Raw genomic sequence first — 16,863 nt, 5'->3', positions numbered from 1 at the left:
GGGGGGTACAGTATAATAGATTAGAGGGGAGGTGTGTGGGATAGGGGTACACAGGATAATGAGATCGGGTGGTGCAGTATAATAGATTAGAGGGAAGGTGTGTGGGATAGGGGTACACAGGATAATGAGATGGGGGTACAGTATAATAGATTAGAGGGAAGGTGTGTGGGATAGGGGTACACAGGATAATGAGATGGGGGGTACAGTATAATAGATTAGAGGGAAGGTGTGTGGGATAGGGGTACACAGGATAATGAGATGGGGGTACAGTATAATAGATTAGAGGGGAGGTGTGTGGGATAGGGGTACACAGGATAATGAGATCGGGTGGTGCAGTATAATAGATTAGAGGGAAGGTGTGTGGGATAGGGGTACACAGGATAATGAGATGGGGGTACAGTATAATAGATTAGAGGGAAGGTGTGTGGGATAGGGGTACACAGGATAATGAGATGGGGGGTGCAGTATAATAGATTAGAGGGGAGGTGTGTGGGATAGGGGTACACAGGATAATGAGAGGGGGTGCAGTATAATAGATTAGAGGGAAGGTGTGTGGGATAGGGGTACACAGGATAATGAGATGGGGGGTGCAGTATAATAGATTAGAGGGGAGGTGTGTGGGATAGGGGTACACAGGATAATGAGATAGGGGTGCAGTATAATAGATTAGAGGGGAGGTGTGTGGGATAGGGGTACACATGATAATGAGATGGGGGTGCAGTATAATAGATTAGAGGGGAGGTGTGTGGGATAGGGGTACACAGGATAATGAGATGGGAGGTGCAGTATAATAGATTAGAGGGGAGGTGTGTGGGATAGGGGTACACAGGATAATGAGATGGGGGGGGGGTGCAGTATAATAGATTAGAGGGGAGGTGTGTAGGATAGGGGTACACAGGATAATGAGATGGGGTGTGCAGTATAATAGATTAGAGGGAAGGTATGTGGGATAGGGGTACACAGGATAATGAGATGGGGGTGCAGTATAATAGATTAGAGGGAAGGTGTGTGGGATAGGGGTACACAGGATAATGAGATGGGGTGTGCAGTATATTAGATTAGAGGGAGGTGTGTGGGATAGGGGTACACAGGATAATGAGATAGGGGTGCAGTATAATAGATTAGAGGGGAGGTGTGTGGGATAGGGGTACACATGATAATGAGATGGGGGTGCAGTATAATAGATTAGAGGGGAGGTGTGTGGGATAGGGGTACACAGGATAATGAGATGGGAGGTGCAGTATAATAGATTAGAGGGGAGGTGTGTGGGATAGGGGTACACAGGATAATGAGATGGGGGGTGCAGTATAATAGATTAGAGGGGAGGTGTGTGGGATAGGGGTACACAGGATAATGAGAGGGGGTTCAGTATAATAGATTAGAGGGGAGGTGTGTGGGATAGGGGTACACAGGATAATGAGATGGGGGGGTGCAGTATAATAGATTAGAGGGAAGGTGTCTGGGATAGGGGTACACAGGATAATGAGAGGGGGGTGCAGTATAATAGATTAGAGGGAGGTGTGTTGGATAGGGGTACACAGGATAATGAGATGGGGGTGCAGTATAATAGATTAGAGGGAAGGTGTGTGGGATAGGGGTACACAGGATAATGAGATGGGGGTGCTGTATAATAGATTAGAGGGGATGTGTGTGGGATAGGGGTACACAGGATGAGATGGGGGTGCAGTACAATAGATTAGAGGGGAGGTGTGTGGGATAGGGGTACACAGGATAATGAGAGGGGGGTGCAGTATAATAGATTAGAGGGGAGGTGTGTGGGATAGGGGTACACAGGATAATGAGATGGGGGTGCAGTATAATAGATTAGAGGGAGGTGTGTGGGATAGGGGTACACAGGATAATGAGATGGGGGTGCAGTATAATAGATTAGAGGGAAGGTGTGTGGGATAGGGGTACACAGGATAATGAGATGGGGGTGCTGTATAATAGATTAGAGGGGAGGTGTGTGGGATAGGGGTACACAGGATAATGAGATGGGGGTGCAGTATAATAGATTAGAGGGGAGGTGTGTGGGATAGGGGTACACAGGATAATGAGATGGGGGTGCAGTATAACAGATTAGAGGGGAGGTGTGTGGCATAGGGGTACACAGGATAATGAGAGGGGGGTGCAGTATAATAGATTAGAGGGGAGGTGTGTGGGATAGGGGTACACAGGATAATTGGGGTACACAGGATAATTAGAGGGGGGGTGCAGTATAATAGATTAGAGGGGAGGTGTGTGGGATAGGGGTACACAGGATAATGAGATGGGGTACAGTATAATAGATTAGAGGGGAGGTGTGTAGGATAGGGGTACACAGGATAATGAGATGGGGGTACAGTATAATAGATTAGAGGGGAGGTGTGTGGGATAGGGGTACACAGGATAATGAGATGGGGTACAGTATAATAGATTAGAGGGGAGGTGTGTGGGATAGGGGTACACAGGATAATGAGATGGGGTACAGTATAATAGATTAGAGGGGAGGTGTGTGGGATAGGGGTACACAGGATAATGAAAGGGGGTGCAGTATAATAGATTAGAGGGGAGGTGTGTGGGATAGGGGTACACAGGATAATGAGATGGGGGTACAGTATAATAGATTAGAGGGGAGGTGTGTGGGATAGGGGTACACAGGATAATGAGTTGGGGGGGTGCAGTATAATATATTAGAGAGGAGGTGTGTGGGATAGGGGTACACAGGATAATGAGATGGGGGGGGTGCAGTATAATAGATTAGAGGGGAGGTGTGTGGGATAGGGGTACACAGGATAATGAGATGGGGGGGTGCAGTATAATAGATTAGAGAGGAGGTGTGTGGGATAGGGGTACACAGGATAATGAGATGGGGGGTGCAGTATAATAGATTAGAGGGGAGGTGTGTGGGATAGGGGTACACAGGATAATGAGATCGGGTGGTGCAGTATAATAGATTAGAGGGAAGGTGTGTGGGAGAGGGGTACACAGGATAATGAGATGGGGGTACAGTATAATAGATTAGAGGGAAGGTGTGTGGGATAGGGGTACAGAGGATAATGAGATGGGGGTACAGTATAATAGATTAAAGGGGAGGTGTGTGGGATAAGGGTACACAGGATAATGAGATGGGGTGTACAGTATAATAGATTAGAGGGAAGGTGTGTGGGATAGGGGTACACAGGATAATGAGATGGGGGGTACAGTATAATAGATTAGAGGGGAGGTGTGTGGGATAGGGGTACACAGGATAATGAGATCGGGTGGTGCAGTATAATAGATTAGAGGGAAGGTGTGTGGGATAGGGGTACACAGGATAATGAGATGGGGGTACAGTATAATAGATTAGAGGGAAGGTGTGTGGGATAGGGGTACACAGGATAATGAGATGGGGGGTACAGTATAATAGATTAGAGGGAAGGTGTGTGGGATAGGGGTACACAGGATAATGAGATGGGGGTACAGTATAATAGATTAGAGGGGAGGTGTGTGGGATAGGGGTACACAGGATAATGAGATCGGGTGGTGCAGTATAATAGATTAGAGGGAAGGTGTGTGGGATAGGGGTACACAGGATAATGAGATGGGGGTACAGTATAATAGATTAGAGGGAAGGTGTGTGGGATAGGGGTACACAGGATAATGAGATGGGGGGTGCAGTATAATAGATTAGAGGGGAGGTGTGTGGGATAGGGGTACACAGGATAATGAGAGGGGGTGCAGTATAATAGATTAGAGGGAAGGTGTGTGGGATAGGGGTACACAGGATAATGAGATGGGGGGTGCAGTATAATAGATTAGAGGGGAGGTGTGTGGGATAGGGGTACACAGGATAATGAGATAGGGGTGCAGTATAATAGATTAGAGGGGAGGTGTGTGGGATAGGGGTACACATGATAATGAGATGGAGGTGCAGTATAATAGATTAGAGGGGAGGTGTGTGGGATAGGGGTACACAGGATAATGAGATGGGAGGTGCAGTATAATAGATTAGAGGGGAGGTGTGTGGGATAGGGGTACACAGGATAATGAGATGGGGGTGTGCAGTATAATAGATTAGAGGGGAGGTGTGTGGGATAGGGGTACACAGGATAATGAGATGGGGTGTGCAGTATAATAGATTAGAGGGAAGGTATGTGGGATAGGGGTACACAGGATAATGAGATGGGGGTGCAGTATAATAGATTAGAGGGAAGGTGTGTGGGATAGGGGTACACAGGATAATGAGATGGGGTGTGCAGTATAATAGATTAGAGGGGAGGTGTGTGGGATAGGGGTACACAGGATAATGAGATGGGGGGTGCAGTATAATAGATTAGAGGGGAGATGTGTGGGATAGGGGACGGGGTACACAGGATAATGAGATGGGGGTGCAGTATAATAGATTAGAGGGGAGGTGTGTGGGATAGGGGTACACAGGATAATGAGATGGGGGTGCAGTATAATAGATTAGAGGGGAGGTGTGTGGGATAGGGGTACACAGGATAATGAGATGGGGGTGCAGTAAAATAGATTAGAGGGGAGGTGTGTGGGATAGGGGTACACAGGATAATGAAAGGGGGGGTGCAGTATAATAGATTAGAGGGGAGGTGTGTGGGATAGGTGTACACAGGATAATGAGAGGGGGGGTGCAGTATAATAGATTAGAGGGAAGGTGTGTGGGATAGGGGTACACAGGATAATGAGATGGGGGGGTGCAGTATAATAGATTAGAGGGGAGGTGTGTGGGATAGGGGTACACAGGATAATGAGATGGGGTACAGTATAATAGATTAGAGGGGAGGTGTGTGGGATAGGGGTACACAGGATAATGAGATGGGGGTACAGTATAATAGATTAGAGGGGAGGTGTGTGGGATAGGGGTACACAGGATAATGAGATGGGGGTGCATTATAATAGATTAGAGGGGAGGTGTGTGGGATAGGGGTACACAGGATAATGAGATGGGGTGTGCAGTATAATAGATTAGAGGGAAGGTGTGTGGGATAGGGGTACACAGGATAATGAGATGGGGGGGTGCAGTATAATAGATTAGAGGGGAGGTGTGTGGGATAGGGGTACACAGGATAATAAGATGGGGGTGCAGTATAATAGATTAGAGGGGAGGTGTGTGGGATAGGGGTACACAGGATAATGAGATGGGGGGGTGCAGTATAATAGATTAGAGGGGAGGTGTGTGGGATAGGGGTACACAGGATAATGAGATGGGGTACAGTATAATAGATTAGAGGGGAGGTGTGTGGGATAGGGGTACACAGGATAATGAGATGGGGTACAGTATAATAGATTAGAGGGGAGGTGTGTGGGATAGGGGTACACAGGATAATGAGATGGGGGTGCAGTATAATAGATTAGAGGGGAGGTGTGTGGGATAGGGGTACACAGGATAATGAGATGGGGGTACAGTATAATAGATTAGAGTGGAGGTGTGTGGGATAGGGGTACACAGGATAATGAGAGGGGGGTGCAGTATAATAGATTAGAGGGGAGGTGTGTGGGATAGGGGTACACAGGATAATGAGAGGGGGTGCAGTATAATAGATTAGAGGGGAGGTGTGTGGGATAGGGGTACACAGGATAATGAGATGGGGGTGCAGTATAATAGATTAGAGGGAAGGTGTGTGGGATAGGGGTACACTGGATAATGAGATGGGGGGGTGCAGTATAATAGATTAGAGGGGAGGTGTGTGGGATAGGGGTACACAGGATAATGAGATGGGGGTACAGTATAATAGATTAGAGGGAAGGTGTGTGGGATAGGGGTACACAGGATAATGAGATGAGGGTGCAGTATAATAGATTAGAGGGGAGGTGTGTGGGATAGGGGTACACAGGATAATGAGATGGGGGGGGTGCAGTATAATAGATTAGAGGGGAGGTGTGTGGGATAGGGGTACACAGGATTATGAGATGGGGTACAGTATAATAGATTAGAGGGGAGGTGTGTGGGATAGGGGTACACAGGATAATTAGAGGGGGGTGCAGTATAATAGATTAGAGGGGAGGTGTGTGGGATAGGGGTACACAGGATAATGAGATGGGGGGGTACAGTATAATAGATTAGAGGGGAGGTGTGTGGGATAGGGGTACACAGGATAATTAGAGGGGGGGGGGGTGCAGTATAACAGAGTGCAGGGGTACACATGGATGATGCATAATACAGGACAGAGTTAGAAGATGAGAATTACCCGCACTCTCTGCATTTATCAGCGGCAACCAGCATACCCCATGTCTCAGGTGCCAGGAGCCAATCATAGGTCTGTCAGTGTCCCAGGCTGCCTGTGATTGGATATGAAGGAGGGGACCCCGGGGAGTGAGAGACCCACCTTAGCCAGCTGTGAGCTTTTTCTGCAGCACTGTATTCACTCATACAACGTGTGCTGCAAGATACACAGCCCAGCAGCTCTACCTCATACATGCACTGGGACCCCTGGGCCCCACCACTGCACTGAGACCCCTGGACCCCACCACCCGCATTGCACTGAGACCCCTGGACCCCACCACCCGCATTGCACTGAGACCCCTGGACCCCACCACCCGCATTGCACTGAGACCACTGGACCCCAGCAAACTCTTTGCACTGAGCACCCTGCCCCCTGTACACCCATGCACACACCACTGACTAAGCACACCCTATAGACCACCTCTCCTTGGCATCTTAACTCAGAACAACTACTCTCATCCGGATCGTCTGGTATACAGCATGGCTACCCCCACCCAGAGGAGCGGAACAGGTAGGGAGAGGAGAGACTGGCATGTGGAAGCAATGGTTGCAGAAGGGTTAATAACATCAATGATCCATCTCGTCTGCCACTGCTGCAGCTCTCAAGGGGTTAATGCATCCTATCATCTCTCGGGTGGTCTCAGTGCCCCGTGGTGCAGTCTGGCTGCAGGTGCATTGCAGTGTCCCGGCTGGGAATCCTCCCCCACGCCCTGCTGCAAGCACAGCTGCACGGGGCCAATGGTGCGGTGCCTGCGGGGGACAGGCGGGGGAGCCATTTAGCTCACCGCACGTCCCTGGTATACAGGTGTCTGTACTGCAGGGTGAGGGGAAATATACAGGTGTCTGTACTGCAGGGTGAGGGGAAATATACAGGTGTCTGTACTGCAGGGTGAGGGGAAATATACAGGTGTCTGTACTGCAGGGTGAGGGGAAATATACAGGTGTCTATACTGCAGAGAGAGAGCAAATGTATAGGTGTCTAACTGTCTTTACGGCAGAGAGAGAGAGAGAGAGCACATGTATAGGTGTCTAACTGTCTATACTGCAGAGAGAGGGGAAGTGTATAGGTGTCTAACTGTCTATACTGCAGGGTGAGGGGAAGTGTATAGGTGTCCGTACTGCAGGGTGAGTAGAAGTGTATAGGTGTCTGTACTGCAGGGTGAGGGGAAGTGTATAGGTGTCTGTACTGCAGGGTGAGGGGAAGTGTATAGGTGTCTGTACTGCAGGGTGAGGGGAAGTGTATAGGTGTCTGTACTGCAGGGTGAGGGGAAGTGTATAGGTGTCTGTACTGCAGGGTGAGGGGAAGTGTATAGGTGTCTGCACTGCAGGGTGAGGGGAAATATACAGGTGTCTGTACTGCAGGGTGAGGGGAAATATACAGGTGTCTGTACTGCAGGGTGAGAGGAAATATACAGGTGTCTATACTGCAGAGAGAGAGAGAGAGAGAGCACATGTATAGGTGTCTAACTGTCTATACTGCAGAGAGAGAGAGCACATGTATAGGTGTCTAACTGTCTATACTGCAGAGAGAGAGAGAGCGCGAGCACATGTATAGGTGTCTAACTGTCTATACTGCAGAGAGAGAGAGCACATGTATAGGTGTCTAACTGTCTATACTGCAGGGAGAGAGAGCACATGTATAGGTGTCTAACTGTCTATACTGCAGAGAGAGGGGAAGTGTATAGGTGTCTGTACTGCAGTGTGAGGGGAAATATACAGGTGTCTGTACTGCAGGGTAAGGGGAAGTGTATAGGTGTCTATACTGCAGAGAGAGGGGAAGTGTATAGGTGTCTATACTGCAGGGTGAGGGGAAGTGTATAGGTGTCTATACTGCAGCGAGAGGGGAAGTGTATAGGTGTCTGTACTGCAGAGAGAGGGGAAGTGTATAGGTGTCTATACTGCAGAGAGAGGGGAAGTGTATAGGTGTCTATACTGCAGAGAGAGGGGAAGTGTATAGGTGTCTGTACTGCAGGGTGAGGGGAAGTGTATAGGTGTCTATACTGCAGCACGGGGGAAATGTATAGGTGTCTGTACTGCAGAGAGAGGGGAAGTGTATAGGTGTCTATACTGCAGATAGAGGGGAAGTGTATAGGTGTCTATACTGCAGAGAGAGGGGAAGTGTATAGGTGTCTATACTGCAGGGTGAGTGGAAGTGTATAGGTGTCTATACTGCAGGGTGAGGGGAAGTGTATAGGTGTCTATACTGCAGGGTGAGGGGAAGTGTATAGGTGTCTGTACTGCAGGGTGAGGGGAAGTGTATAGGTGTCTGTACTGCAGAGAGAGGGGAAGTGTATAGGTGTCTATACTGCAGAGAGAGGGGAAGTGTATATGTGTCTATACTGCAGAGAGAGAGGAAGTGCATAGGTGTCTATACTGCAGAGAGAGGGGAAGTGTATAGGTGTCTAAACTACAGAGAGAGAAGGGAAGTGTATAGGTGTCTATACTGCAGAGTGAGAGAGAGAGGAATTGTATAGTTGTCTATACTGCAGAGAGAGGGGAAGTGTATAGGTGTCTATACTGCAGAGAGAGGGGAAGTGTATAGGTGTCTATACTGCAGAGAGAGGGGAAGTGTATAGGTGTCTATACTGCAGGGTGAGGGGAAGTGTATAGGTGTCTATACTGCAGGGTGAGGGGAAGTGTATAGGTGTCTATACTGCAGCACGGGGGGAAATGTATAGGTGTCTGTACTGCAGAGAGAGGGGAAGTGTATAGGTGTCTATACTGCAGATAGAGGGGAAGTGTATAGGTGTCTATACTGCAGAGAGAGGGGAAGTGTATAGGTGTCTATACTGCAGGGTGAGTGGAAGTGTATAGGTGTCTATACTGCAGGGTGAGGGGAAGTGTATAGGTGTGTACTGCAGGGTGAGGGGAAGTGTATAGGTGTCTGTACTGCAGAGAGAGGGGAAGTGTATAGGTGTCTATACTGCAGAGAGAGGGGAAGTGTATATGTGTCTATACTGCAGAGAGAGAGGAAGTGCATAGGTGTCTATACTGCAGAGAGAGGGGAAGTGTATAGGTGCCTATACTGCAGAGAGAGAAGGGAAGTGTATAGGTGTCTATACTGCAGAGTGAGAGAGAGAGGAATTGTATAGTTGTCTATACTGCAGAGAGAGGGGAAGTGTATAGGTGTCTATACTGCAGAATGAGGGCAAGTGTATAAGTGTCTATACTGCAGAGAGAGAGGAAGTGTGTAGGTGTCTATGCTGCAGAGAGAGGGGAAGTGTATAGGTGTCTATACTGCAGAATGAGGGGAAGTGTATAGGTGTCTATACTGCAGAGAGAGGGGAAGTGTATAGGTGTCTATACTGCAGAGAGAGGGGAAGTGTATAGGTGTCTGTACTGCAGGGAGGGGGAAGTGTATAGGTGTCCATACTGCAGGGAGAGAGAAAGTCTATAGGTGTCTGTACTGCAGAGAGAGAGAGGCAGTATTTAGGTGTCTATACTGCGGAGAGAGGGGAAGTGTATAGGTGTCTATACTGCAGAATGAGGGGAAGTGTATAGGTGTCTATACTGCAGAGAGAAGGAAGTGTATAGGTGTCTATACTACAAAGAGAGGGGAAGTGTATAGGTGTCTATACTGCAGAGAGAGAGGAAGTGTATAGGTGTCCATACTGCAGAGAGAGAGAGAGAGAGAGGAAGTGTATAGGTGTCCATACTGCAGGGAAAGGGGAAGTGTATAGGTGTCTATACTGCAGAGAGAGGAAGTGTATAGGTGTCTATACGGCAAAGAGAGAGGAAGTGTATAGGTGTGTACTGCAGAGAGAGAGAGAGGGAGGAAGTGTATAGGTGTGTGTACGGCAAAGAGAGAGGAAGTGTATAGGTGTGTGTACTGCAGAGAGAGGGGAAGTGTATAGGTGTCTATACTGCAGAGAGGGGAAGTGTATAGGTGTGTGTACTGCAGAGAGAGAGGAAGTGTATAGGTGTGTGTACGGCAAAGAGAGAGGAAGTGTATAGGTGTCTATACAGCAAAGAGAGAGGAAGTGTATAGGTGTGTGTACTGCAGAGAGAGGGGAAGTGTATATGTGTCTATACTGCAGAGAGAGGGGAAGTGTATAGGTGTCTGTACTGCAGAGAGAGAGAGGGAAAGTGTATAGGTGTCTATACTGCAGAGAGAGGGGAAGTGTATAGGTGTCTATACTGCAGAATGAGGGGAAGTGTATACATGTCTATACTGCAGAGAGAGAGAGAGAGGAATTGTATAGGTGGCTAAACTGCAGAAAGAGGGGACATGTATAGGTGTCTATACTGCACGGAGAGAGAAGAAGTGTATAGGTGTCTGTACTGCAGGGAGGGGAAAATGTGTAGGTGTTTATACTGCAGAGAGAGAGAGAGAGAGAGAGAGAGAGAGAGAGAGAGGAAGTGTATAGGTGTCTATACTGCAGGGAGGGGGATGTGTATAGGTGTCTATTCTGCAGAGAGAGGGGAAGTGTATAGGTGTCTATACTGCAGCATGAGGGGAAATGTATAGGTGTCTGTACTGCAGCACGGGGGAAATGTATAGGTGTCTATACTGCAGCACAAGGGGGAATGTATAGGTGTCTTTACTGCAGAAAGAGGAAATGTATAGGTGTCTATACGGCAGAGTGAACAAGAGGAAATGTATAGGTGTCTATACTGCAGAGTGACGGGGAATGTATAGGTGTCTATCCTGCAGAGTTAGGGGGATTGTATAGGTGTCTATACTGCAGAATGAGGAGAAATTTATAGGTGTCTATACTGCAGTGCAAGGGAAAATGTATATGTGTCTATACTGCACTGCGAGGGGAAATATATATGTGTCTATACTGCAACACAGGAGGAAATATATAGGTGTCTGTACTGCACTGTGAGGTGAATATATATAGGTGTCTACACTGCAGCACAAGGGGAAATGTATAAGTGTCTATACTGCAATGCAAAGGGAAATGTATAGGTGTCTATACTGCAGTGTGAGTGAGGAGAAATGTATAGGTTCCGGAAAGGTGTATATGCTGACATGTGAGTGAGGGTAAATGTATACAGTAGGTTTCGGACAGGTGTATATGCTGCCATGTGAGTGAGGGTAAATGTATAGGTTCCGGATAGGTGAATATACTGCAGAATGAGAGGAAATGTACAGTTGTATGTACTGTACAGTGATGGGAATGTATAGGTGTCTATACTGCAGAATGAGGAGAAATGTATAGGTGTCTGTACTGCAGAATGAGGAGAAATGTATAGTTGTATATACTGAAAATATAATGGCATATGTAAGTCATTCATCCATGCACATCCATTCAAAGTACTTTGCAATGACTTATATAACTCTTAATTCTATGCGGCCATTATTATCCAACAACAGAATGAAACGCAGGATTCTTGGAAAACATAGAGGTTTCTGGGGCAGGCAGGCTGATGTGTGACTGAAAACAGATTCAAGTATTGGGAATTGGAGTGTGCACTATTGGGGTAATTCCGAGTTGATCGCTCGCTAGCAGTTTTTAGCAGCCGTGCAAACGCTATGCCGCCGCCCACTAGGAGTGTATTTTAGCTTAGCAGAAGTGCGAATGAAAGGATCGCAGAGCGGCTACAAAATAATTTTGTGCAGTTTCAGAGTAGCTTCAGATCTACTCGGCGCTTGCGATCACTTCAGACTATTCAGTTCCTGTTTTGACATCACGAACATGCCCTGCGTTCGCCCAGCCACGCCTGCGTTTTTCCTGGCACGCCTGCATTTTTCCTGGCACGCCTGCGTTTCTCCGAACACTTTCTGAAAACGGTCAGTGGACACCCAGAAACGCCCTCTTCCTGTCAATCACTCTGCGGCCAGCAGTGCGACTGAAATGCTTCAGTAGACCTTGTGTGAAACTACATCGTTCGCTGTAAGAGTACGACGTGTGTGCGCATTGCGACGCATGCGCAGAAGTGCTGATTTTTTTGCCTGATCGCTGCGCAGCGAACGAAAGCAGCTAGCGATCAACTCGGATTGACCCCCTATGTGTCCTAGATTCTCTGTAGAGTGACATACTTAGGCTACAACAATTCCAAGCATCTATCTATCTATCTATCTATCTATCTATCTATCTATCTATCTATCTATCTATCTATCTATCTATCTATCTATCTATCTATCTATCTATCTCATACTTGCCTACTCTCCCGGAATGGCCGGGAGGCTCCCGAAAATCGGGTGACCCTCCCGGCCCCACGGAAGAGCAGGCAAGTCTCCCGGAACCAGGTGTCACCCTGCCCATCCGCCCACTTACTGTGTAAAGTGGGCGGTCCGGGCAGTTGATGACGCGATTCTTGCGGAATCGCGTCATCATAGCCACGCCCCCTGCAGTGTAATGCCGGGGATCGCGGCATTACAGAGCGGGGGGCGTGGCTTAAAGGACGTGATGTGGTAACTCCGCCCCCGTCCCGCCCCTGATCCGCCCCCGTCCCGCCTCCGGTCCACCTCCTCCCCACGTCACAGCCTGCCCCTGCCCCCCTGCTGAGCCGACCTGGCTGCTCTCTCCCGCAGAGAGCAGCCAGAATGTCGGCAAGTATGATCTATCTATCTCATATCTATCTCTCTATCTATCTATCTATCTATCTATCTATCTATCTATCTATCTATCTATCTATCTATCTATCTATCTATCTATCTATCTATCTATCTATCTATCTCTTATCTGTCTCTATCTATCTATCTATCTCTTATCTGTCTGTCTGTCTGTCTGTCTGTCTGTCTGTCTGTCTGTCTGTCTGTCTGTCTGTCTGTCTGTCTGTCTGTCTGTCTGTCTGTCTGTCTGTCTGTCTGTCTGTCTGTCTGTCTGTCTGTCTGTCCGTCCGTCTGTCTGTCTGTCTGTCTGTCTATCTAACATTATATAGAGAGTTCTTTACACAATATCTATTAAATAATCTGTACATCTCAACCTCTCTCTCTCTCTCTCTCTCTCTCTCTCTCTCTCTCTCTCTCTCTCTCTCTCTCTCACTATATATATGTCACACATATGCCACTACCTTACCACTAAGCACAAATAGTTGAGATACTACTGCAGTACTGGGATGAAGAAATATACCCTGTCACAAAGTCAGTTTATTCCTAGTATATGTATCGATGTAGCCCGCAATCTAACACCAGAGTTGATCATTCTACTGCAGAAGTGCACAACCCAAAAGGGGTCCGGATTTCACCGAATCCCACCCAAAAGTGGGGTCCCAGTATCAGCCTTTAGGGTGACTGATTATGCAATACATTCAATTAGGAATTGCCTCTTTAAGCAGCTGAGCACCACTGGTTTAGTGGGGTGTGGTTCATCAAATCGACAGTGTCTAGGTCGACAATGTTTAGGTCGACGACTATAGGTCGACAGTCACTAGGTCGACATGGATGGAAGGTCGACAGGGTTTCTAGGTCGACATGTGCTTGGTCGACAGGTCTAAAGGTCGACATGAGGATTTTTTTTTTTTTGTCGTTTTCTTCGTAGAGTGACCGGGATCCCAAATTAGTGCACCGCGTCCCCTTGCATGGCTCGCTTCACTCGCCATGCTTCGGGCATGGTGCCTTCGCTCCGCTACCGCTTCGCTCGGCACACTTTACCGTTCCAATCGTAGTCCACGTGGATCATTAAGTATGAAAAAATAAAAAAAAAGAATTTTTTTTTGAAAAACTCATGTCGACCTTTAGACCTGTCGACCTAGCACATGTCGACCTAGAAACCCTGTCGACCTTCCATCCATGTCGACCTAGTGACTGTCGACCTATAGTGGTCGACCTAAACATTGTCGACCTAGACACTGTCGATCTTCAGACCGGATCCCGGTTTAGTGCAAATGACAGTAATAAAACCTAATTCACGCTGGCTGCACAGCACACATTACCAGCACCATTGCAGTGATGGAGAATGTATGTATTTCTGGAGTCTATTCAGGTTAGAGCTATAGAAACGCTGGTCTGTCAGCTCCTAGGACTGGCCAAGCCTCCTCCAGAACTCTGCAGACGCATTACAGTATATCCTAACTGTAATTGATGAAAAGCTCCAGTGACCTCCCCCCAAGCTGTGCTGTGTGCTGGACTGGGGGCCGGAGCAGGCTGGACAGCTGTTGTCAGGTAATGAGAAGACTCACCCAGGCCACTGACCTATAAAAATAATGACTTTACTGTTAAATAGCTGCATCACTTCGTTAATTAGCCAAAGCATCTCAATGGCTTCTCTCTAGCTCTCTCGCTCCAGATTAACTGGTGACGCTGGGAAATAGACTGCACAGTGTTTGTGAATGTAATCTACACTATCATATGAGAATTACAGACTGTATGCAGATTACCAGCCTCACTCGGCCCAAGAGTACAGTGGGGGTCATTCCGAGTTGTTCGCTCGTTGCTGATTTTCGCTATGCTGCAGTTTGTTGCTAATTGCGCATGCGCAAGGCATGCAGGGCGCATGCGTTTAGTTATTTAACTAAACATTTTGCAGATTTGCTGTGGATTCTGCGGCGCTATTCAGTCGCTCTGCTGATCGGTAAATGATTGACAGGAAAGGGGCGTTTCTGGGAGGTAACTGAGCATTTTCCGGGAGTGTGCTAAAAAACGCAGGCGTGTCAGGGAAAAACGCAGGAGTGTCTGGAGAAACGGGGGAGTGGCTGGCCGAACGCAGGGCGTGTTTGTGATGTCAAACCAGGAACTAAATGGACTGAGGTGATCACAATCTAGGAGTAGGTCTGGAGCTACTCAGAAACTGCTAAGAATTATTTAGTAGCAATTCTGCTAATCTTTCGTTCGCTATTCTGCTAAGCTAAGATACACTCCCAGAGGGCGGCGGCCTAGCGTGTGCATTGCTGCTAAAATCAGCTAGCGAGCGAACAACTCCGAATGAGGGCCAGTGTGCGTTACACCAACAAAACGCAGATAAACTAAGTGTATCACTATCCAGATTCTGGGCCTATGAGCCTGACCCAAGATGGCCAGTGTGGCCTTATAAGAAAGATGTGGGAATGATCTTTCTCATGGTATTTGGGGATCTGTGAGGACTGGGTGACACCGTTCAGATACCCTATTGCTTATTGACACAACCTTGCTGGGTGCTCAAGATTGATGGCTTTCATGCTAATACACCATCACAACTGATAGTGTCCTCCCATTTCCCCCGTGCTACATTCAGTAGTGTCCTCTCATTCTCATTATACCAACATTATTAGTGTCCTATCAGTTCCCCCTGTGCCACATTCAGTAGTGTCTTCTCATTCTCATTATACCAACATTATTAGTGCCCTATCAGTTCCCCTCGTGCCACATTCAGCAGTGTCCTCTCATTCTCATTATACCAACATTATTAGTGTCCTATCAGTTCCCCTCGTGCCACATTCAGTAGTGTCCTCTCATTCTCATTATACCAACACTATTAGTGTCCTATCAGTTACCTCCGTGCCACATTCAGTAGTGTCCTCTCATTCTACCAACACTATTAGTGTCCTATCAGTTCCCCCGTGCCACATTCAGTAGTGTCCTCTCATTCCCATTATAGCAACATTATTAGGGTCCTATCAGTTCCCCTCGTGCCACATTCAGTAGTGTCCGCTCATTCTCATTATAACGACACTATTAGTGTCCTATCAGTTCCCCTCGTGCCACATTCAGTAGTGTTTGCTCATTCTCATTATACCCACACTATTAGTGTCCTATCAGTTCCCCCCGTGCCACATTCAGTAGAGTCCTCTCATTTTCATTATACCAACATTATTAGTGTCCTATCAGTTCCCCCCGTGCCACATTCAGTAGTGTCCTCTCATTCTCATTATACCAACATTATTAGTGTCCTATCAGTTCCCCTCGTGCCACATTCAGTAGTGTCCTCTCATTCTCATTATACCGACACTATTAGTGTCCTATTAGTTCCCCCGTGCCACATTCAGTAGAGTCCTCTCATTTTCATTATACCAACATTATTAGTGTCCTATCAGTTACCCCCGTGCCACATTCAGTAGTGTCCTCTCATTCTCATTATACCAACATTATTAGTGTCCTATCAGTTCCCCTCGTGCCACATTCAGTAGTGTCCTCTCATTCTACCAACACTATTAGTGTCCTATCAGTTCCCCCGTGCCACATTCAGTAGTGTCCTCTCATTCCCATTATAGCAACACTATAAGTGTCCTATCAGTTCCCCCGTGCCACATTCAGTAGTGTCCTCTCATTCCCATTATAGCAACACTATAAGTGTCCTATCAGTTCCCCTCCTGCCACATTCAGTAGTGTCCGCTCATTCTCATTATACCGACACTATTAGTGTCCTATCAGTTCCCCTCGTGCCATATTCAGTAGTGTTCGCTCATTCTCATTATACCGATACTATTAGTGTCCTATCAGTTCCCCCCGTGCCACATTCAGTAGAGTCCTCTCATTTTCATTATACCAGCATTATTAGTGTCCTATCAGTTCCCCTCATGCCACATTCAGTAGTGTCCTCTCATTCTACCAACACTAATAGTGTCCTATCAGTTCCCCCGTGCCACATTCAGTAGTGTCCTCTCATTCCCATTATAGCAACATTATTAGTGTCCTATCAGTTCCCCTCGTGCCACATTCAGTAGTGTCCGCTCATTCTCATTATACCGACACTATTAGTGTCCTATCAGTTCCCCTCGTGCCACATTCAGTAGTGTTTGCTCATTCTCATTATACCCACACTATTAGTGTCCTATCAGTTCCCCCCGTGCCACAT

At 47.4% G+C, this 16,863-nt stretch overlaps 2 protein-coding genes across 3 annotated transcripts in view; one reads left to right on the top strand and one right to left on the bottom strand.

Moving 5' to 3' along the window:
* The window catches only part of LOC134965839 (Y-box-binding protein 3-like), a 90,105-nt gene that overhangs the window by 57,443 nt on the left and 15,799 nt on the right, over positions 1-16,863 (bottom strand). The gene's annotated exons all lie outside the window — the stretch shown is intronic.
* Positions 6,307-16,863, top strand: part of LOC134965840 (sodium/potassium-transporting ATPase subunit gamma-like) — a 62,604-nt gene continuing 52,047 nt past the window's right edge. The window contains exon 1 of the mRNA XM_063942217.1: positions 6,307-6,713. Within this exon, the coding sequence (XP_063798287.1) occupies positions 6,683-6,713 (31 nt within the window). The 5' untranslated portion in view covers positions 6,307-6,682. The remainder of the gene's footprint in view (positions 6,714-16,863) is intronic.

The sequence above is a fragment of the Pseudophryne corroboree genome, chromosome 10, assembly GCF_028390025.1.
Source record: "Pseudophryne corroboree isolate aPseCor3 chromosome 10, aPseCor3.hap2, whole genome shotgun sequence".
Taxonomy (NCBI): domain Eukaryota; kingdom Metazoa; phylum Chordata; class Amphibia; order Anura; family Myobatrachidae; genus Pseudophryne; species Pseudophryne corroboree.
The sequence above is the reverse complement of the archived record's forward strand: the minus strand, read 5'-3'. Positions and strand labels throughout refer to the sequence as shown.